This window comes from Nilaparvata lugens, chromosome 2, assembly GCF_014356525.2.
Source record: "Nilaparvata lugens isolate BPH chromosome 2, ASM1435652v1, whole genome shotgun sequence".
In the NCBI taxonomy this organism is placed as follows: domain Eukaryota; kingdom Metazoa; phylum Arthropoda; class Insecta; order Hemiptera; family Delphacidae; genus Nilaparvata; species Nilaparvata lugens.
The window spans coordinates 84,739,576-84,764,085 of NC_052505.1; the positions used below are offsets into that span (position 1 = coordinate 84,739,576).

At 34.3% G+C, this 24,510-nt stretch overlaps 1 protein-coding gene across 1 annotated transcript; it reads left to right on the top strand.

The window, feature by feature from the left end:
• Nucleotides 1-5,761: 5,761 nt before the first annotated feature.
• LOC111044571 lies at nt 5,762-19,299 on the top strand. Its single transcript, XM_039420233.1, has 7 exons — nt 5,762-5,780; nt 6,935-7,045; nt 11,218-11,351; nt 13,059-13,200; nt 14,556-14,950; nt 17,307-17,543; nt 18,751-19,299. The coding sequence occupies exons 1-7, from the start codon at nt 5,762-5,764 to the stop codon at nt 19,270-19,272; spliced, it is 1,560 nt and encodes a 519-aa protein (XP_039276167.1). The 3' UTR covers nt 19,273-19,299.
• Nucleotides 19,300-24,510: the final 5,211 nt, after the last annotated feature.

Genomic DNA, 24,510 nt, shown 5'->3' on the forward strand with positions numbered 1-24,510 from the left:
TAATGGAAGATTAAGGTGTTGGAGCGTGTACAAAAGAATGATTTGGAGGCTTGAATAGAATAACACAAATGCTATGTCCTAAATTAATTCAAGAGGCTACTACTATTCAATTAGAGACAATTGAAGAGTAAAACTGTTCTAGCAAAGAAATGTCAAAGTTATCAGCTTCTACGGTTGACCAGTTACAGGACAGTAGGCTATTTCAAATCCATAACTGTAAAGCGGGAAATACGGCTAGAGTTGTGGTTGTAACTCGGGAGGAGGATGCTAATATGACAAGAGGCTCTGCATTTTTATTTTTTATAAACAGCAGCTGGAAGAGGGAAGGAAATTCTCGTACCTTCATCTGCCGACCTTTTATTTTGTGGCTGCCATAAAAAAATGGAAGGCGTCGATTCTGCTGCATACAAAAATATTTAGTATGATGAGACCGATATTATCGTAAATTTCCTTATCACGTGTTTCAACTTGAGTTTTTTGGATGACTGCGCGAAGGGAGCCGTTGACTCGTTGACTCTTTTTAATGGATATTTAATTCTGGCGAACTGGTTTTATCGATTCGAACAAGTTCAATTCACAACCGTTAAGCACTTTCCACGTCCATCTTCTATTCTAATGGGTCGTAAAAATACACACTAAACGTATAATTTGTGTGCGAGGAGAACCTTCAACTACTGTGGACTCATAATTATACACTACGAGAAACTAATTAACTATCAGTTATTATTGGGTGCATTAGGATCAAATGTAACGGTTCGCCAATGGTACCTGCTACATTAGAGTTTCAGAAAGGATGAGATGAGATCAAAACACCTCTATCAAACGTCTAGTAGGCATTTACCTTGCACGTGTAATTTCTGCGGAATTTTGAAGACATGCTTAGCACTATAATGAGACACGTAATGTCCATCAAGAGCCTGTTCAAGTAGCGGTAGCAAATTCTACAGTTTTCTGCGCTCACAAAAAATTGCAATGTCGAACGTTATCGTTTAGCATGGATCTCCAGATTATAGATTATAGATGTTTCACTTTATCATAAAGTGGAAAAATGTAAAGCAACATGCTTGAATCTCAAATGCATGAAGATTGATATAACAATTCGTTATGAAACCGGTGAATCTTCCACTGGTTCTCTTAAGATCTTTATCTTTGATGATTACATCAGAATACCTCAATTGAATAACTTGATGCTAGAGTTAGTTGATGATTATTATTTCCTCTGCCAAATCGCAACTAGAAATGGTGAAAGATATAGATGAGCAAAGAACAACTAAATACGTTTTTTGTGTAGTTGAAAGTTGATATTGTGGTAATTATTCATATTGAATGAAAAAGACTAAGAAATTGTCAAAAACCACAGATTTATTGATACTTAGAAAGACCGGTTTCGGTTATTACACCATTGTCAATCTCTGATCAGTTTATCAGAGATTGACAATGGTGTAATAACCGAAACCGGTCTTTCTAAGTATCAATAAATCTGTGGTTTTTGACAATTGCTTAGTCTTTTTCATTCAACTAAATAAGTGAATGCCATTAAGCATCATTATCAGAACAATAAACAAATAGAATCGAGTGATTATTTTTTCCAGGAAAGGCAATTGAAAGTTTTAATTTTTACCGACTCTATGAGGCAAAATTGACTATAACACTATCTTGTATGGTTTACAATAATTGTTTTGAGGTATCATGAAGGTTTCAATGTAATTTATACATTGAATGATACTCATATTCGGCACGGCGGAACGTGGAAGAAAGATTATAAACTCCGATAAGCCCAAATTACTCAAAAATCAACACCTTACCAACTTACCAGAAGGCTGAAAAAAGGACCCTCTTTGTCAAGTTCGAAATCAATAACTCATGCATGTACAAACAGTAATTCAATGTGTAACTACTGCTTTCAAATACTACTAACATCAATGGATGATATGAGCTGGAGTTTTTCAGTTTTTTTTCTAGTTCAAGTAATGGACTAGAATAAATACATGAGTTTCATTTTTTTCAAATCTCATTTATTACCATCTGAAAATCAATAGTAGTAAGTCTATTAGAATATGGAATATATCTAATATTCAAATAAAATATAGTGTCCACTAGAAGCTTAGTTTCAATAAAATTCTCGAAGAACATTTCATTATTTCAGCGAATTCATATTTTTAGAAATCTCAATCAATTATCAACTTGCATTAAGTCATTACGGTAGGTAGGTACTAAGAAAATTTGCATGTTTACCATTGAACGTTGCCTCGAGTTACATTGGATAAAAACATCAGAGACCTCATAAATGATCTGAATTGCTAATAAACAGGTCCTAATATTTCAACAGTGAACATGCAGACCCGCCTTTCAAGCAGGCTTGGTTATTTCCACTACCTTTCAGCTCATATCTTCATCGTACTAATGAATTTTTATCCACATGTTTTTCACTACTTCATTTCCTTATGACAATGATTTAGAGTCGTACTTTTTGTAGAGCGTTTGAGATGAACCAAGATATGAAATAAAAGAAGAACCGCTGTCTATAATCTGAAAACCAGAATTTGTTTCTCACATTGCTGAGCGACTGTAGCTCGCGAAAATTGGCAGCACGATTTATGAGCCCACCAGCGGGAAGGAAACTCCCACTGCAGATTATTTCCATCATTGAATCCTTGATTTGGATCTATTTTGTATCCACACATTTCGACACCAATCAAATAACTGGCTAAAAATAACAAAGTGCCACGGTCTTATATTTTTCAATTAGCCTATATTTTTATATCATATAATTTTAATCCTCATATTGAAATTAATATTATTTATTCCAGAATACGAATGATAAGATTTCGATATCAATTGTATATATCTGCAATACTACATGGAGAGAAGATGAATAAATAAAAATGATTATCCTATTATATTAAGCGAGCAATTTCTGTATGTCTGTTTATATTTTTATATCTGCTCATTTATGTTCAACGGATCTCGAAAACGGCTCTAACGATTTTCACGAAATTTGAAACATAGTAGGTTTATGATAAAAAAATTCGTTTGCACTAGGTCTCATCCTTGGGAAAACTCGCTGAACGACATTAAAAAGGATCATTCATCCTTGGCTGAAACAGCTGAGACTTTCGTGGTCTGTGGATAGTGGAAAGTGAGTGAGTGATTCTGTGGAAAATCAAAATATCGCATCCCCGAAATTCCTAAGCTGACGTATAGCCAGCTGTAAAATATAAACACGATAATTTCAGAGAATTGTGCTCTGTTATTAATAAATAAAAATTACGAACGAAGCTCGGTGCACCGATATTCAAGAAATTAAATGATTAGTAGCAATTTATCCCACTCAACTACCACTTTATCTGTTGTACTTGTTACAATTACATGTATTTGATTCTCATACATGTATGAAGTATCTCATGAAATTTCCTTAGTATGTTGAAGTTGAAGTTTTATTATTCTCAATAAGCTCAATACAAGAAAATGTAAAATACATGCATATAAAAAAAACAAATAAACAAGTTTATAATATACATAACTGCATAGTAACGAATCAAAAAATTTAATATTACTTATTGAGAAAATACAATCAGCACGTAAGATGCAACTTACGGACCGCTGGAGGGAGTCTAACACACTATTTTACTAAAGCAACAGAATGGACTGAAAAAAAAGAAAAAATAGAGATAAAATAGTTATTTGTATATCTAGAGTGAAAAGTGCTGTTTTTTCTCCCTGAGGGAAAAGTTTGAAGCCCGAGGCGAAGCCGAGGGCAACAATTTTCCTGAGGGAGAAAAAACATTTTTCACTCGTGATAACACAACATTTTTCCTCCACCTACATTTTTATAAAAACTGCTAATAAAATAATTTTTAAAAACGTATTGTGACCAAACAATGTGTTACAACATAATCTAAAAAGTAAACAGAAACAGCTGGCTTGTAATCACAGTTCTCCTCCGACAGCACTATCTGTCGGCTAAAGTTGTAACAACAATGACAGCCAAAACTACAGCTATAATGAAGTTCCCGTTTCAAATTGATTAGTAATAAGTATATTCGTTGGCTGATATTTGAATAACATGGAATAAAGAAAAAATATATACATTTTTTTAGTATAGTGTTATGAAGTTGTAATAATAATTCAGTATACAAACATAAATTTTATATATCGATCAAATGTCTGGTTGAGGTATGAATTTAGTTGGTTTAATGACTACTCTATATGCTTCCTCATTGAGCTTAGACCTTCTGACCTATTCCAAATGTACGTTTTTAAAATAGAGATGCTTCCCATGTTATTAAATGGAGTCACTTTACTCCCTAGGGAGTTTTTCTGTTTTTTAGTACGAGAGCGAAAAAGGGACACGTTAGTATCATGTTCAGGGAGTAAAGTAAGTACTTTTGACAGTAGGGGAGGAAAAAAACATTTAGGGCTGTAATCAAAATAGGATTTAGTATTTAGTATTAAAGAGATGATGCTAATTAGAGAAAGCAAAAGAAAATCATTAAAAATAGAGATTCAAATTGTGGAAAGATTAATTTATTGATTTATGTTGCGCAAAAAAACGGTAAGAAGAGCAGGGAAAATACAAAAAAAAAAAAAAAAAGAGGATAAAAAATAAAAAGAAAAGCAATATATCAGAATGCAAAGTTAACAGAATGGAAAGAAAAATAGACGGATTAAACAATAATATGAACAAAAACTCTAGAGCTTCGGGAGTGAGTGACAAAAGACAATTTTAATAATCTCTTAATCTTATTTCCACAATTACATGCAGCAATGGCATCTTGACCTCAAGCGGCAAAGCATTATAAAATCTAGGTGCCAGGAAAATGAACGTTTTACGAAAAAGAGTGCAATTGGTATCAGTTTAATGGCAAAAGTGTATGTATCTTATGTCTGTAATGAAATACCATAGTTAAAAATGAGATACTAGTAGAACAACCTATGTCGTTATTTGATAGGGAGAGGAGAACCTTATATGGTAGTTCCACAATGCTGTTTATGAAGAAATTTAATGGAATAGATGTGGACAGAGAGCCGGAATGTGCACAGAGGTAGGCTGGCTATCAATTTGTAGGGGGGCAGAAAATAATATTTCCATACAGTAAGTTAAGCCACAAAAATAATATTTCCATACAGTAAGTCAAGCCACAATTCGTTTTTTGAGTATATTACACATGTATTATATCAAATATCATTTCCCAAAATGCACATCCAAGTTTTAATGAGTGAGAGAGTAACCATGCTACTCAGATATGACATAAATTCGGCTCTCAAAAAATTTCAAGAAGAATCTGGAGGAATCTTATGAGAAAGTTTAGAATTTCTCAAATATTCAAACTTCGGGAATTCAAAATTGCTCAAACATCCAACCTTTGGGAAATTCGAAATTGCCTCAACTCTTTTGTTACATGCTTAATTCTACATTAATCGTTTTGGAAAATAAAGATTTGACTCAGTCAAATTTTTGGAAAGAGATGAAGTCAACAATATCAACACCACAGAAAAAGATTTAACCAAGTATCGTGAATGTTATTTGACGCATGACTGCGTTCAATTTAACTAGTAACACAAAATTGGACTTGGAGCATTGTGCATTTGAATACAGTTCCACCAAACTGTCACAGTGCATTGTTACAATCCACATTCTTCAACACTCAATGGGTTACAACTACGATGAAGATTCCATTACCCAGTAGCCAAGGATCATACAAAGGAATTCTATTCACCAAGGAACTTAAAGAACCATGACCAGCAAGCTTCTGAAAAAATGCAATGTGCGCCCACAGGTAATGCGTAGAGCTAACATAGTAGAAGGTGCATGGTGCATAAAAAAGGACAGCCGCTATCATAACCCTATCACAGCCAACGCCAACAACTAATGATCCCTCAACTTTGTTTTATAGATCGTAAACTGTCCGTTACACACCATTAATCTTTCTCAACGAACATTCTCTTGCCTCCTCTATATAATCGGCCTTGCCTTTCTCTCTCCGATGCCATCATCGGATCATCCGTCAATTTCTTCCACTGCTTTCTTCTGTCCGATGGAAAATATTGAAAGTAACAATTTTGATGGGTGCTGAACAAACTCTAACAGCTTTATGGATTCAATCATTCAATTTAGAGAGCCAGTGACACAGTAAAGTTAAAGATTATTGTGTTTTTTATGTTGAATCAATTTCTTCAGTACTCAATTTATTGACGATTATATTGTAGTTTCAACGAGATTAAACACCCTCCAGAGTTAAGATTTCTATGATTACTGGCCGTATCTCGACGTTTTGGGATTTTTGGGGTTGTGATCAGCATGAAAAAATGGAACTGGATGAAAGGTAAAAAAAAAAACTGGTCAAAGGCTGTGCAAAGGCTAAAAAAAACTTTCTACTGGTGACATTTTTTAGAGTTTTTTGATTTGTATACAATCAAGCTATCAAACTGATCAAGTTTTCTCAGGAAAATTTATTTCTCCGATCATTACTTTTTGAGATATGTGCTCATAAAGTTCAAATTTATGGGACAGGTCATTTCCAATTCAGTAAGAAATGAAGTGCATGGATTTATATTTCACCGAATTTGAAATAACCTGTCCCAAAAACTTAATTTCTATGCGCTCATATTATCTCAAAAAGTGATGTTCGGACAAAAAACAAATCGAACAACTTTGAAAAATGTCACCAGTAGAAAGTTTTTCTAGCCTTTGCACAGCCTTAAGTTATTAGACTCTGTTCCAAACAATTATTCTAGTTGAGAGCTTGGAATTTTCCATTATTCAAACTCAACAATTCATTTATCCATTTAGTTCTAGGATTCTCAATAACAGTTTTTTGTCGTACAAAATTTGCAATAAATCGGATAAAAAGTACGCCTATAATGGAGAAAATTATTTTCTATCTATCAGTTGTTTCCAGTAAACTCATAGATATTTTTCATTGTGTTTCAGAATGTAATCTGGCACCTTTCCAGAGTGGCACATCTACGCAGAAGATACCATTCGTGTTCCTGCCTATGAAAGGTCAAATTGTGTACCCCAGTGCAGAAATTTCATTCTCAGGTGAGTTTGAAATAGCGGCTTTTCCAATTAATTTTTTTACAATTATTGTGATGAATTTATTGAGTAGGCTGAGGTGGCATCAAATGTTCATTTTGTAAGAAATAAATTAATAAAAATTTCAAGCAACATTAGTTTATATATAATTTCGAAGTAAATAGGAGTGTATATTATCACATTGATGTGAAACTATTTAGGAATGGAAATTTTGGTGCATCAAATATAGTAAGGGTATTCTTCTCATAGAAGTAGCCCTACTCATTTTTTTATATAATGAGATGCCTATACGCCTCGTCATCACAGGTAACAATGAATAATTTTAAACAGCAGAGATTGTAAAATACTTGCCGGTACATGTTAATTGAAAATCAGAATGCAATTGGCCTTTAATTGAATCACTTAACGATATTTTATCAAATTCTATGAGGTAATTCAGGTGCAATGGAAATATGAAAATGATTTACGCGATATTACAGCACCATTATATCTTATTAAAAATGCGTTTTGGATTAGATCTTATTGAATTTGAAGATCCATTGAAAAAAATCAGAGGAAATCATGGTTGAGATGATAGGCTTTTTATAATTACATACACGAGATAGGTAGATAGATTTTAACATTTCAATTCAACATCTCAATTTTGACAACAATTAGGAATTTCGCAACTAATTCTCTCTTCTCCAGTGAACCACTTGCACACTTCCCACGATTTTTGTGATTGGAATTGAAAGAGCTGATTTGAATAGGTTCTCAATTACTACTGGAATGAGAAGAAAGTATCAGATAACTGAAAGAAATTGCAATTTGGTATGCTCCACAGTAGCAGCAGTGTTAATAGGCTCGTTACATTCAGACTGAATACAGAGCAATTGCATGGTCAGGTCTCGATTCGGACAGTGGACAATAAAAACGACAGTAGTGCACAATAACACGACAGTAGTGGAACAAGCAGATTCAGGGAAGATTCGTCATGAACTGGCCAATGAAGACCACAATGAAGAAGTCAGTATTTGTATAAATGGGTCAATCACTAGAGCAACCAGGGAAAACGACAGTGAACCTAATCAGTCAGGCCAATTTAACACTTTCTTGCTAATCATGAGAATCGTAGAAACTATAAGGGCGATGCCATATTAGGCGTTTTCAAACGCCAACCCAATCATTCCACGCCACCCAGTCATTCGGAGAGCTCCATGCCCCCTGAAAACGAAAGAAAAAAACTCCTGATATGATCTCGCCCTAAGAATTCTGTTCATTTGAAGTTTTGCATAGAACTTGTTGCTTGTGAAATAATAGAATATAAAATAATGAGATAATGATTTATTCATCATATAATTCCATGATCTTGTTTCAATCCTGCTGCAATTCATCATAAATTTGTTTTGCTTAGGCTGTGCAAAGGCTAAAAATAAGTTTTCTACTCGTGATATTTTTTCAAGTTTTTCGATTGTATATCATCAAGATATCTAAATGAAAAAGTTTTCTTAGGAAAACATTTTTTTTCTGATCATTACTTTTTGAGATATGAGCGCCTAAAGTTTAAATTTTTGGGACAGAACATTTCAAATTCGGTACGATATAAATCCATGAGATTCAGAGGATAGATTCTTCATTGTATTGTTTATCTAGTAAAACAAAACTTTTATGAAAATATAAATTTTTAAGATAGTTATTCAATTTACAAAAAATAACTTTCAGTTGAGTTATTTTTTGTAAATTGAATAACTTTACCAAAAATTGATATTTTTAGAAAAGTTTTGTTTTACTACAACAGCAATATCATGAAGAGTCTATCCTCTTAATCTCATGGATTCATATCGTACCAAATTTGTTATGTTCTGTCCCAAAAATTTAAACTTTAGGCGCTCATATCTCAAAAAGTAATGATCAGAAAAAAAATGTTTTATTGAAAAAACTCTTTCATTTTGATAGCTTGATGATATACACATCAAAAAACTATGAAAAATTTCACGAGAAAAGAGTTTATGTTTAGCCTTTGCACAGCCTTAAGTGAGCGAGCCGCTGATGCAAAGATAATTATGACAAAAATTATCTTTCACAATCAGTCCACACCTACAGCATTAAAACTGAAAGCCAGAATATCATTATTGAATTAATTATTGAAAACAATCAATCAAAATTAGCATATACCTACCTCAATTTATCACCGTAATTCCAATGGAATTGGCAAATCATCCATATTATCAAGTGAATTATCTCAATTACCATACCATTAGGTTTCAAATCTCAAGAGCCTGAGGATACAATATAAGAATTGGAACATTTTATATTCAGGACATGTATACAGAAATCACTCAACTGCCAAAAAAGTAAAATCATGGATTACCGATTCATTATCTTCCAACCTCTGATGAAAGTTGATTATCTCAGGGTTTCACCCAGCAACAGAATATCATACGCTCAATCTTTTTCCATTGCAAAGCACATAAAATTTACACTATTTTCAGAAATGTTGTGGAACTTCTTTCTCCATGATGAAGTGAAAAAGTAATTATACATATATTGTCACAAAATTAATATAATCTATATAAATAAAAATCAAGCCTCAAATTTTGACATTCAATAACTGTTTTATGTGTGCACCAAATTTGATGATTGTTCATTAGTTTTGTGCGTTATGTTCAGGACCAGGTTTATGGCCTATCAAATTTATAATTCGACTTCAGGACTCTTTCCTACGGTCCTTCAAAGTTCACATGTAATCCTTATGGGAGAAGATTTGTGGGCTGGCCACGCACAGAAATAAAAATCAGCTGTTATGATCATTCCGTCATACAACAGCCGTCGGTAGATATAGTAGACAAGAGTGTGTGCTGCTCCATAAACGCCCATGTATTTTATTCCAAACGCCCCGATTGGAAACAAAATCACTATGCTGTGTGTAACCATCCAGCAGTGCGGCCTCAGGTTAAAGACTTACATGCTCTGAAGACATTGCAATTTTCAAATAATTGTGATGTCCTTGGTGTTTAGAATTAATTGATTATTAGTAAATTATTTATTTTGGAGTTTGAAAATTATCCATATATAAATAAAATAAATTAAAATTGATAATAAATGAATAAGAGCACCTGCTATTCAAAACCAATCAGCAAGAAGCACATGGATGCAAAATGCCGCATCGCGCCTCCTCAGGTGTGCATCCAGCTAAAGTTGTTATGAGATTCATTAAACTATTTGGCGGTACGAAGTTCGCCGGGCCAGCTAGTTATAAATATGAATGTAGTAAATTAATACATAATTTTACAAATAATCAACAAAATTAATTCCATTTAAACACCATACCGTACTCGAGTTTCAACGCCATACTTGGCATCATCTTCAGTGGAGATTCTTCAGTGGAAACAGTTTCCACTGAAGATGATGTCAAGAATGGCGTTGAAACTCGAGTATGGTTTTTAAAAGAACTTAATTTTGTGGATTTGACAATATTTTTTGTATAATACTTTTTCACCTCAGCAAGCACATAAAATAGAAATTAGGTTCTCAGATCTATAAAACTAAAGCTTGGTCATAAATGCTATACTAATATAATGGAATGATATATTTTGAAAATGTTCAACAAATTAGTAGGCTAATTATTTAGCAGTATACTTGTGTAACAAAGAAATGTTACGTATATTATATTGTATTGTTTCGTTTTTTTAAAATAAATATGAATGTTTTTATTTTTGATGTTAGTTTTTTTATGAAAGAAAGAAAGAATATTTATTGCCAAAATCATTAAACAAGCATAAATAGTTATAAATCATAAATCATTATGAGCATAATAGTTGGAAAATGTGGCTAATGACTTTTGGTTATATTATATATGACTGCATATGATGATTTTAAATGAGAATATTCTTTGTATTCTTACATTGTTATATTTTTGAGCCATAGCATTTTATAAATATGGATAATAAATTAATATCTTCGTTTTGATTTTTTTCTTGAATATTGTTCTGTTGTTTATAAGAAGCAATAAATTCTATTCTATTCTAAATTGGAATGAGATAAAACATTTTTCCTAACTAGTACCTATTATATCACATGGGTTGTCAGTGCAACAAAACGTTTAATGTTACCACAGAGTTTCGATTAAGTAATCATTGTAGCCAACCAGCAAATGAACAGTCTTTATTCAACTTATTGGATGATTTATGTTTTTGCAGGTGTCAAGTCACCGATTTGCGTTGTTTCTGGAGCGAAGTTCTTGACGAGAGCAGGATGGGCCGACCTACGCAACAGGTCCGACACAGAGCCACCCTTCCGCATGTTCCGCGACGAGGGTCGCACTTTCCTTCAGGTATGTCTCACTTTACAATAATTTATTTATTTTATTAATTTGTCATTTCACAATAACCTATTTACTCATTTATTTATTCAATTAATTGTGTACTCATCTTGAGGAAAGGCACAACAGGCTTTTACCCAAAACTGTCCCACCTTTCAAAACTTTTGATTGTTATCAAAGTACAAATAATTCAAATTTAAATTATTTTCAGAAATTACATTTTAAAATATATACCCCTTGAAATTACTCCTCTAATATGGAAGAAGTCCGTGTTTAGAGGAGGAGTCAATACAACAATAGGCACAATACAAGAAAGAAAAAGTTGACTTTCTACAGCTGTAGTTTACAAGCATAAGCTATTCAAATTATTATTAAATCAGCACAAATGAAAAAGAAACTAAGAATTATCACAGCTTATTTTCCTGATTTCTAGAAACATAATTATAGGCCTACTTACCTCTTCAGAAGTCAGTTTAATGTTTGATAACAAATGTCAAAACATCTATCTCAATACAAATAAAAATAAATTATCAAAACGTTTCCTGATTTCTAGAAACATAATTATAGGCCTACTTAACTCTTCAGGAATCAGTTCAATGTTTGATAACAAATGTCAAAACATCTATCTGAATACAAATATAAATAAAAAATTATCAAAACATTTATATTTTTTATTCCGAAATTGAATCGACCAGGCTGATGAAATAAGGGTCAGGTATTTTTTACATTTTATGCACTTGCCATGATATTTTTCCTTCATCTTATCAGGCGATTCTCGTGATAAAACTTCTTTCCAATAATGTAACCAACAGATTCAAGTTCTTCATTCAACATTTTCATTGTTGTATATGGTTTCTTTCTGTAGCTTATTTCAAATTAATTGACCGAGCAAAGTGAGATCTAAGATTCAAGTCGACGGTTTGGCATTTCTCTTAATGTTTAAATTTTTAAATGTTTATATGTTGCGCATTTACGGCGAAACGCGGTAATAGATTTCATGAAATTTGACAGGTATGTTCCTTTTTGAATTGCGCGTCGACGTATATACAAGGTTTTTTGAAATTATTTTGCATTCCAAGGATAATAATAAAAGGAAAAAGGAGCCTCCTTCATACGCCAATATAAGAGTAAAAATCAGACTATAGAATTTATTATTGATCATAAATCAGCTGTCTACACAGATGTGTGGAGAAGCCAGTCTATTGCTGTATTTCCTTAAGGTCTATAGTTTCAATCAGGTACTTGTGGATGAGAGTACTGCGTGAGGTCTACTGTTCACAGAACTACTAGTATGTATGACTATGTTCAACTGTTTATTGTACATGGGTCTCCCATAGTTGATTAGGTTAATTTCCAATAGAATTAAATTCCATATTTTTTTATAGACCTTTTTTATGTTAAATAATTGCTTGTCTGTATTTTTTTAAAGGAAATACATTTATTTATTATTTATTATTATCATTATTGTATTACATGTATGTGTTGAATAAATTTATATTTTATCTTAAGTGCCTAAAATGAGTAAAATTGGGTATTGTACGGCGAGGCTGAACATTTCTCTGCAACGAGGATCTATATCTGTCAGTGAAAGCCATAAACACAAATAAAAATGCATACCGTAAATAATAAGACAATAATTTGACACAATGAGGAACCACGGTCTCCAAAAATACTTCAGCCACATATTTCAAAGAGTTTTAATGATTTATTTCATTGCAGTGGCTTGGAACTCAAGAGCTGCGACTGAGCATGGAGGGAAGACTGCTTTTGGTCTCACTGATGTGCAAGGACATGGGCGACACTACGGCTCACAGCTCCATATTCACACCATGTGTTGCATTCAGAGTGGCAGGCACTCCGAGTGAGTATATCCTTTTTCATTCACAAATAAACTTGATACTATACATTGGTGATACTGGCCAAATCCAGAACTGTCATATTTTATTTTAATTGCCAATTATTTGTGGATAATATAGTATACAGTAACTTGGTAGTATTTCATAAATATTTTCCATTATTTTTCATCTAATTCAAATTTTTCTTCGATTCTGTGTATGATTATATCCATTATCATTATGTTCATCTATTTCATACATTCACTTCCAGTACTTCCGTTGGAATTTCAAATTTCATTATATATTCATCCGCTTTTTAACCATTTTTTATACGTTCTTCTTCTCCTAGCTTCATTTCAAATTTGAATTATTTTCGTATTTTCTAGAACAATTTTTTTAACTCTACACATTCTCATGGAACCTAATATGTATTTCTACTCATAGTTAATAGTTTACACTGATGTCAAATGGATAATGGTTTCATTTCTAAACGTGTAATTTTATTTGAATAGAATTCTAGTCAGCGACAATATAATACAAAAATGTATTTGACTACAGTATGTGGTTGCTGATTCTAGTATAGAGGAACTACGTATATTATAGTTATTTATTTATCACATTGTGTACACATACTTAACATGAGGAAAGGCACAACAGGCTCATGCCCAAACAGCTGTTATGCACTGTAACTGGAGGAACTAAAAAACATAGTTCTTCAAAGTCAAACTTATTATTACAAAATCATGGAAAAGAAAAAATACTACCTATACTACAAATTATGTTTCATCGACTTCATTTTTCTTTGTTAATTCAAAAATTATTCTTCAATTCTATGTTTGGTTTTGAAACATCTAAATTTAAAAATCTACATACTTTGTGAAAATAATTAAAAACCGGAACTGAAATTTTTTGGAGTGAACAATTACAAGACTTAACCTATTTTGGACTATGTAACCTTATCTAAATTTTGGAGAGGAATAGCACAAGGTTACCTTATTTTTTCTCTTCCTATCATCTTTGATGATGTGCTTATTGTATGAATCAATAGAGAATAAAATAAAAAAATTCATTGATATGCTGGAGAGGAGCTTGAGGTTGAGCTACTGAATGAAGAAATTAAAAAATATAGAAATAGTTGGAAATCGCACATCGACAGAATGCCAACCGGAAGAATCCCTAGGAAAGCACTTAACTATAAACCAGCAGGTAAGAGAGACGTTGGGAGACCAAGGAAAAGGTAGTCTTAAGTTAAATTTCAATTATATTTTTGATAAATTTTAATTTGCTAAACTATTTTAAAGACCGGAACAGGTGATCATGTCTATACCGTGGAAGTCAGAAGTCAGAATTTCATTGATATGGTGTGTTATTGTGACGGCAGGTGTACGCGAAGTGTCGTTCTCAGCGGAGCCCCACGCGACAGAGAGCGGCACGGGCAGCGGCGGCGGTCTATCGGCCAGCGAGTTCGTGGCGATAGCGGTCTGCTCCGTCCTCCTCGCTCTCATGTACATAGCATCCGTCCTGCTCTACCTGCACACGAAGCGACGCCACCTGAAGGAGCGTCGCGACGCCGACGGGGTTGGTGGGGCGGCAGACGCCTCCAGTCAGCTGGTCGAGGAGGGTGTGGTCAAGAGTAATCCTCTACTGCGGCACTGTCATGATAATACTGGCTACATGAGTGACTCGCACAGCTGTTGCACAGAGACTGAGGATGGTTCTGAAGAGATGGGGCCCGTGTCAGATGATAACAGCGTCGGCTGCACCAGCATTCAACAGGTTACCACTTGAAATTCATCAATTTCCCCATATATTACTCCCAGGCCTATATTTATCTACCGACCTTGACCATCGAAATATAGTAGACCCATTTATCTAGAGTGGATCTCATTTGATATCAATAAGTAACAATATTTCATGTTCAATAAATCGCAATCATTAATGAATAAATGAAAATAAAATCCAACTAAAAAAATTATTATATGTCATCAACTAACTGCCATAACTATTAAATTGTAGTTGAAAGCACAGGCTCACCTTAAAGCGTTTGCAGTGCAGTAAACATTTGCAGATAGATCCTACAATGTTGCTCCAAAAAAGAAATCAAAACTTCTAGTGTCTACTGTTCTCAAATAATAAAATAATCAACAATTTTCTTCACCTCCTAACAACAGTTCAAGTATAAATATCTTTTGCAGATAGATCCTACAATGTTGCTCCAAAAAAGAAATCAAAACTTCTAGTGTCTACTGTTCTCAAATAATAAAATAATCAACAATTTTCTTCACCTCCTAACAACAGTTCAAGTATAAATATCTTTGATTGGATGAATGAAAACCAGTTATTAAGAATGTTTAGTGATTGTATCTCTTATTCAAAATCTTTCAATTAAATTTTTTCAATTATAGTACTTCGATTCAACTCGAGTTTCAATCATTGGAGTCGAATTTCATTTTTAATACTTACGAAATCATTTACATGAATATGTGTGACAACTGTTTCAACAACAAATCAAAATGAAAAAAAATATACAAAGCATAACGAGTAGATGGTCGAAAGTCGCTGACACATTTCAAATTATGATACTGTATTAAAATAAACAAACTCTACTCGAAAACTGATAAAAAAGTAAATTCGTATGGGTTTTGTTGGTGGGGAGTCCCTTGCGGAAAGGTCTCACCGCCTGAATATATAATTTAAGCCGTATATTTAATTTGGGCCTTACGACTATCATACTTCAGCCGGGACCGACAAATTAACACTAAATCGAAAACTGATGCAATGAAATAATAGGGAATACTGTAAAGGTGGGAAATGAAAACAAGAAATGATCGTACTGGTTTTGATAATTAAAACAAAACAATAAATATTTGTACAAAAATTAGAATTATAATTATAAATTATGAAATAACAATAAATAGATAAATATTTCAAGGGCTACTCGCTTGGCTGCTAGTGAAGATTAAATTTGTTGTGGTTATGGAAAAATTAAAACAATGACTCAGTAGTCACCTACCTTTTTGATAATGGCCCCCAATTTGGCATCCACTGGTTAATCGCGACGTTAATTATTAATGAAAAATAAATAAAAAAAACTGATCTAATGAAGTGGGTTCAGATCCCTTCTTATTCAATAATACAATTCTCTTTAAACTGCCCGAACTGTGACAGGAAAACTGTATTATAAAACAAGAACAAAATCTATCCCCTTCACCAGAACAGCCGGACTTTTACTCTCAGTCCTAACGAACGAGCTCACACACCGACCCGTAAAAATTTTGGGTATTAATATATAACTCAGTCAATGCCAAACATGAAGCCATTTCAAATACATATTTTTATCAGTCGCACAAGCCGACCACGTTTGTTATGAAAAACAAAAGAGAAACTACAATAATTTTGATAACAAGTGAAATAAACAATCTTTCTGTCGATGACAAACCTGTTCAAAGGCAGAAACACCGTTCATTAAACTTTTCGTAAAATAAAACTCTAAAATCCTGATCAATATGAGATAAATATATGAATCATATATATGTCCCATATGACCAGGTGACAATACACATTCATCACTATTTTGATATCAATATTTTTGTATGTACATATTTATATAATCCGTATAAAAACTGGTGAAATGAGATAATGGGAAACACACAAGACATTTTGATATAATTATTTTTTATTATAGATTCACTGCTATCAGTTTGAAAGCTTGTGGAATTAAATAATAGGAAAAACACAACCCCCTACTTTTTATATTTTGACATCGATATTTTGTATTATTACAGATTAACTACTATCAGTTCAAATAAAGCTGATGAAATGAAATAATATTAAATACACAAGATCCCTACTTTTCACACTAATAAAATTTTGAAAACTGATGGAATGAAATAGTGAAGTCACAACCTCCTTAGATTTGTCTAATAATGTTTCTTGTAGATCTCCATGCAATGTTGTAGCCTACATATCGGGTGGGTGGTGTTGCAAATAAAGCTGATGAAATGGAATAATAGTGAATACACAAGACCCCTACTCTTCTCCATTTTGATATCAATATATTTGAAAGTTTTACACAGATTTACACAGACCCCTACTTTTCACCATTTTGATATCCATATTTTTGTATTTGCAGATTCACACAGCGGCGCAGATTCACCCGCACGCGACAGAGATCTACGCGTCGGACTGCAGTGCAATGCAGCTGCAGGACTCCAGTGCTATTGAGAGGTTACCCGAGGAGAACGTGTCAATAGTTGAGACGCTGGAGATGAGGGAGGACAGGCCCGAAACAGTTCGTGCTATAACAACCGCTTCAACAAGGAGAAAGCTGTACTTCAACCCGGCTTACTTTGAACCAGAAATGCTATTGGTGGGTTATTTATATATGATACATTTTTATGTATTTTACACGACGTGCAGTCAATCTATTTCAACAGAATAAGAAAATTGTCCATGTTATCAAATTTGTATTGCTTTTATTATGCATTTCTAAGTTGTTGCAATTTTTTATTTTTGCCAATAAAACATAAAAAAATCGTTTTTACTTACTAACTAGAGTACTTTTAAACGGCAAGCGTTCATTTAACAGTGAACTGTTGTAATCCAGTCAGTAAGTAAAAAAGTTGTTTATTCATTCAAGATAATTGACTGCAAGTCATGTAAAATATAAAAAGTATGTTAATTCATCGCAGATCGGAATGGATCGAGAAACAATCATCCTTAAAAATGACACATCCAAAAATGACAGAAAATAACATAACCAAAAGTTATTTTAGTAAATTGAATAACTTTTTCAAAAATTGATATTTTCAGAAAATTTTTGTTTCACTTGATCAAAAATTACCAAGAAGAATCTATCCTTAAAATCTCATGGTTATATCTTTCACCGAACTTGAAATGTTCTGGCACAAAAATTTAAACTTTAGGCGCTCATATCTCAAAAAGTAATGATCGAAAAAAAATGTTTTCCTGAGAAAACGTTTTAATTTTAATAGTTGATAGTCTACAAATCGAAAAACTTTGAAAAATATCACCAGTAGAAAGTTTAATTTTAGCCTTTGCACAGCCTTAAAGATGATAAGCTACCTACTTGACAAAACTACTTTTTCATCAAAATAGAATGATACTGGTTTCAGTTGTTATACAATTATCAATCTCCAGTAAATAATTTAGTTACAGTAGTTAGCTGGAGTTATGGTGATTTTGATTGTTACATTACATGTATTTATTCAACTCTAACGATTCGTTAAATTAGGAAACTGAATTTCAGTGAAAAATTGACAAATCCTTATACCCAATTCACAGGAGGTCACAGGATGAAATAAACTAGACTAAACAAAACATGATTATCAATGTAATTTTAATTCTGGCTGGAAAATACGTTTCTAGATTTTAGTCGGAATCGAAATGGTCTCTCACTATTTGAATAAATAAATACTGGTTGTACAAAGTTGATGTATATACAATCTACTCGATGTATCTTGAACTGTGTACATTCTAGAACTTAACACAGAAGAAATTGAATCGATTGTATACTATACCCGGTATGTAATACTGTAATTGTGTTTTTTCTGCAGGCACCTCCCCCTGCGGCGCTGGAATTCCTCTCGAAAATTCGAGAAGTAATTGCAATAGCCAAGCACAAAATGGCGGCCAAGAGATTTTTCCCCAGCCTACTGGGAATACCCGAGGAGATGGACCATCATCAGATAGCACAGGGCCGTCACAGTCATCACGGCTCGGTTCGCAGCAGCGTGAAGACCAGCCGTCACGAGCGCAGCGGCCGGTTCACGCCGATTCAGTCGCTGAGAACCACGCCCACTTGCGAGGGCTGCCCTGGCTGTGGGTTCGAGTCCTCCTACGCCGAAAAGGAGTGCAACGACTGCTGTAGAACGGCCAACGAGAGCAAGCAGCGCAGCATACGGAAGTGGCTCGAAGATGTGCCATTGGCCGCCAAACCAACAAAATGCGACGAAGAAAAGGAGAAAATAAAGGTGCCGCCCAGGAGGAACTATGTCAACAAAGGTAAAGCACCGGCAGTGCCACACACTGAGAAGGTAAAGCCCGAGCCAATTGACAAGAGTGAAATCATCCACTGAACAAGATTGAACCAGAAATCAAGAAATCTGAGGTAGTTCTGTCGTCATTCATCAGGTCCCCCTATCCAGCAACAAGAGTGAGAAGAGATAGAGAAACGAGAGAACGAGCGCACAATCTTCTGATTAAAACAATTCCAGAACCAAGCTTGTTTACCACCTGCCATTCAGAACGGAATAAGAAACTCAATCAACAAATCAAAAGAGAATGCTAGATCTGAAAACCGACAGAGAAAACTTCACAGAAAGTGATGAATAGTGATGCTCACTCCGAGAAGTCGATAAGTCCCAAAGCGGCACAAAAAATCAAACATCCATCACAGCCTCCCCCGCCTCCTCCTCCTCCGCCTCCGTCGATCTGTAGCAGTGTGGACACCGATAAGAACTCGCAACTTGGAAAGACTGATTCGCCAGAACCCAAAGTGCCCAAAGTGGCAAGGAAACTCATGGATGCTGTCATCAAAGAATTCGAAGTGAACAGAACGACCACCAAACCCAAAACCTAGTCCTCCAAAACGAATCGACTCATTAACGAACAATAATGACGATGAGCATTTGGACACTGAGCCAGAGTATGAGACAGATAGTTAGAACGCACTCTACAAGAAATCAAAAATCAAAACAACGGATTGTCAACACCGTCCGACTATGGAGGAGTGGTGCCTAGGCTCAATTCAAACACCAATGTAGCTCTTCCATTGGACGAGGAGCTCACAATACAGAATACTATTTTTAATAAGAAAACAGGGAACACAACAATGTCAAAGATGAAAGCAAAACAAGATGAGTACGATGATCACGAGTATGAAGTGATATTACTGAATCCAGAAAAAGAAAATGAGAATTCAAAACTAATCTTACCGGACATTCTATCACGTGGCGAGGGCTACAGTCTGGTGAGTGAGGTTTATGTCAACGATAATTTCAGCTATGGTTCCTCAAGTTTGCCAAGCAATGCGTCATCATCTTCTGCTTGTTCATCTTTGAACGACGAGCATAAAATATCTTATGCAGAAGAGAAGCCTGGTCATCTTACAATTCAGGTGGAGGGAACACCCACATACAAACAGGAAGACTCTGACAGTTTTGAGCCAGACACTCTCGACAGGAAACCTGCCAAATTGAAGATATGTGAGTTTAGGGAGGAGAATAAGAATATAGATGTACAGAATGAATTGTTTACAGATTCGTTGGAAAGACCACCACACATACCTTTGAGGAGTAATGGTAGTTTTAGGAATGATGAATGCAGGCCCAATCAGTGGGGAAGTAACCAGGATTTCCCAAGTATATTCGCTGCTAATCCGTTGAGTAGGAATTTTGGTAGTTTGAGAGAGATTTTTGAGGCGAGAAACAAGTTTAATCAGTTGGGTGGTTGTAATAAGTCGGAGGGATTCAGTCCACCAGGTTCAATACACTCGCTGCATAGGACACAGACTGTATTCTACGTTGTCTGGAGGAGGGCGACCCCGAAGATGCTGAGGCGGATGCCAGGCAGGCGAGGAGGCAGAGGCTGCCGTCAACGACGCCACCGACCCCCCGTCCGCCCAAGGCGAGGCAGTTGGAATGTGCCGCGACCCGAGGCGATTCCGCCCCTGCCGCCACGCAGCATCAAGCCGCCACTGCCGCCAAAAAACGGACCAGTCAGAAGCATCATGGCCAACCGGCCACTGCCAGCCCTACCAGGCGGCAGCCGACAGCACAAGTCCCGCAGACCGGCGCCGCCTGATGCTTCTGGCTCCAGTCTATCAGAGTACGAGCGGTCAACGGGATGGCGCCCTACACGCCGCCGCTGACTGACGCGGCTCGGGCAAAGCGGGACATCACCCTCAAGCAGCATCGCGCCATGATCAGTACTGAGGACTCGGGCTACCTCAGCACCGATTCCAAGCAACACCGCGCCATGCTGAGAACCGACTCCAAGCAAAACCGCGCCATCCTCAACACCGAAGACTCGGGCTACCTCAGCACTGACTCCAACCAGTCCAAACGGCCCGACAGCCTCAGTGAGACGGACGACTCGCTGTGTGACGGCGCCAGTGAGTCAGGTGGAGAGTCCATCGCAACCGACTCCTTCTTCTTCGGCGGCCAGGCCACGCCCAAGCTGTCAGTCGCCAACTCCATTGACAGCGGGCTCGGCTGCGTCGGGGCGTCCAACCCCACCATCAGTGACACCGACAGCAATGTCAGCTTTATTACTGTGCTGCCCAACGGCTTTGGCAATCGGCAGGGTGGGGTTGTTTTAGTACCTTAACTCATTCAATACAAAACAATTAATATTGACATATAATTTTATAACAAATTGAAGATGTTGATCCTCTTTAAAAATTATTTAGTTATTACTTTTGATGAGAAGAAATGATTTGAAAAATCATGCTTGTCGATTGCTGTAGAGATAGCATACAGATAGTGGACATAGCATACACACATGTACGTCTGGAAAAAACGAACTGTACTTGGTAATTTGATTTATATGTAACTCAAAATTGAAAAAATTAACACTTGATTTTCATTTTAATATAAAAACAGCAAACCTCTGACAATATAAGTTAAGGTGAGCCACAGAGATTTCAATATTAAACTCTGGCAGGGTACAACTAGAAATTATAGTCCACATTGATTCAAACTGCTCATCTGAGGGAAGATAAATTGTTGTAATCATAAATTTTAGATCAGTTGATTAGTACAAACTTTGGAATATTATACTATAGAGAAACGAAGCATAAGCACAAACTTACGCTATTGTTTCTCTATGATTATTCCTACAGTTATTCAGTAACATCGTGGTTAGAAGTCTGGTAAAATAAGTCTTTCGATACATCTAAATTTTTTGTTGAATTTTAAATAATTCCCATTATTCAAGTGTAGAGTACAATTTGTAAAGTTCACAATATTCATGATGGTTGGATCAATTTTTGATTAGTGCTTTCATTCACTATTCATCCACATTGACAGATAATCAATTAACAGTTATTATTAAACGGAAATTCAAAAGTTGAATGCTGTAAACTATCTGGTTTATAGTATTTAATTTTGGATTTTCGCTTAATAATAATTAATTATCGATCAGCATTTGAATAAATGCAATTTCTTATCAATCTCCGATGCACATTAATAGAGCTAATTAGTTTGATAGGCTCATTACTGTAATGGATAGATAGGCCTAATATTTCATAAGTCATTTGCTCACTAGGAATATAGTTTTTTTCAAACCGTAAGAATTGATGTTTGAAAACAAGATAGTATAGTCTTAATTATAGTTTGTAAAGTGTAATATTAATTAGCATAGTCTAATTTATTATCAGTCATATCCCAATAAGTCAAGTGAGTAATGTTAGATTATGAACTTAGAACAAAAGTGTGTAAATAAAGAATGAATGCCGTTATAGTGCAGATATTAAATGAAACTAACATATAGCTGAATATCAGCAAAAAGTAATCATAGATATAGTGATAAAGGCTGGGTTGTGCAATTTAATATACCTATAGCAGCTTTGGAAATTTCTAAGATTTCCATCAGCTAGGAAATATAGTCTACAAAGAAGATTCTACATTTAATACATTACAATACTATATGATTTTAAGCTATCTAATTAATCTGAATTCTCTAAAAATTGAATATCACTATTTAATTCATCATTGAAAAATACTCATTCTTCATTAAAGATAACCCAATAAGTTATAAAGAAATATTGAGTGGAAATTCATATCGTTGCAAAGCTGTGCTAAGTATATACATTTATATAATTGAATGAAAAAGACTGAGAAATTGTCAAAAACCACAGATTTATTGATACTTAGAAAGACCGGTTTCGGTTATTACACCATTGTCAATCTCTGATAAACTTATCTGATACTAAACTTATCTGATAAACTTGTTCATCAGAGATTGACAATGGTTTAATAACCGAAACCGGTCTTTCTAAGTATCAATAAATCTGTGGTTTTTCACAATTTCTTAGTCTTTTTCATTCAATATGAATAATCACCAAAATATCAACTTTCAACTACACAAAAAGTGACATTTATATAATGTACTACATAACAGAAAACACTTTATAGTTCTATAAAACTAATTTAAACAAGAAACACTATACAGATAGGTGAGAAACACTTAGAAACTTACATTATTTTCGGAAATTTTCAGTTTCAACTGAACAACAAAAATCAACACCACTCACGGTTGACAAAGGTTGGCACTGCCACCGAAAATTTCCCAAAAAATGTAAGTTTCTAAGTGTTTTTTACCTTTCTGTATACAGTATTCCTGTTTAAATTAGTTTTATATAATGTACAGTGTTTGAAATTAAAATTAAGATAATTGATGGTAAATCAAAGTATTGTACATGTGCTTAGGTATATTTTGATACTTTACTATCCATGTTAAATCTTGAGCCTATATTATTTGATAAAAGATGCAGATATTTGGATAGCTGTTAACAATGTTTAGTTCTCAAGTGGAGGCAGAAAAATACAGTTCATGTGTCCAATACTATCGATTACTCAATCAGAATTATTCTATACTTTCATCTCAGTTTTCAGACAATTGGGAGAATGATATTCTACATAATACCCTCATGATTTTACTCAATTGTATAAGCTTCTTCAATAGATAAGAGGGCAGGTTTAATTGATTAATTAGATTTTTGATAGCTCATTACCACTGTGCCACTTGGAATTACTTGTGAGAAATTGGTTTTGGTAGATAATCTATGTACATATTATTGTGTGAATATGTAATTATTGATGTAGTATATTAAATGGGCCCATAGGGGAGGGAGCGGGAGAAGAAGTTGGTGAATAAGCTGAATAAGCTTTACGCTTCACCGATTCACAGCAATATACCAATGAGCATGTACGAAAAATTATTTTTAAAACTATAACATTTCAATATTAATATATCCCTTATAATGTAGTCTATAAAATATATTTTGTATTAATTTATTACGTTTTTTTTTGTTTAGTAACTAATTTATTATTTCTGTTATGTTGAGTTTTTGTTTATATTTATCATGATATTTGTACAATTGAGAATATTATTGAAATCTCAATAATGTATGAATTTACTTTTAATGAGTAATGTTGATGATTTTATTATCTGTTACTTCGTCTTTGTTGAGTTTATAAATTATTGTTGAATATTATTTATTTGTGCCTTGACATTCTATTCCAGAGAGAAGACAAATATTTTTAATATTTCTTGTTGAATGTGTTATTCTTGTCATTTTTATGCATAGTAGT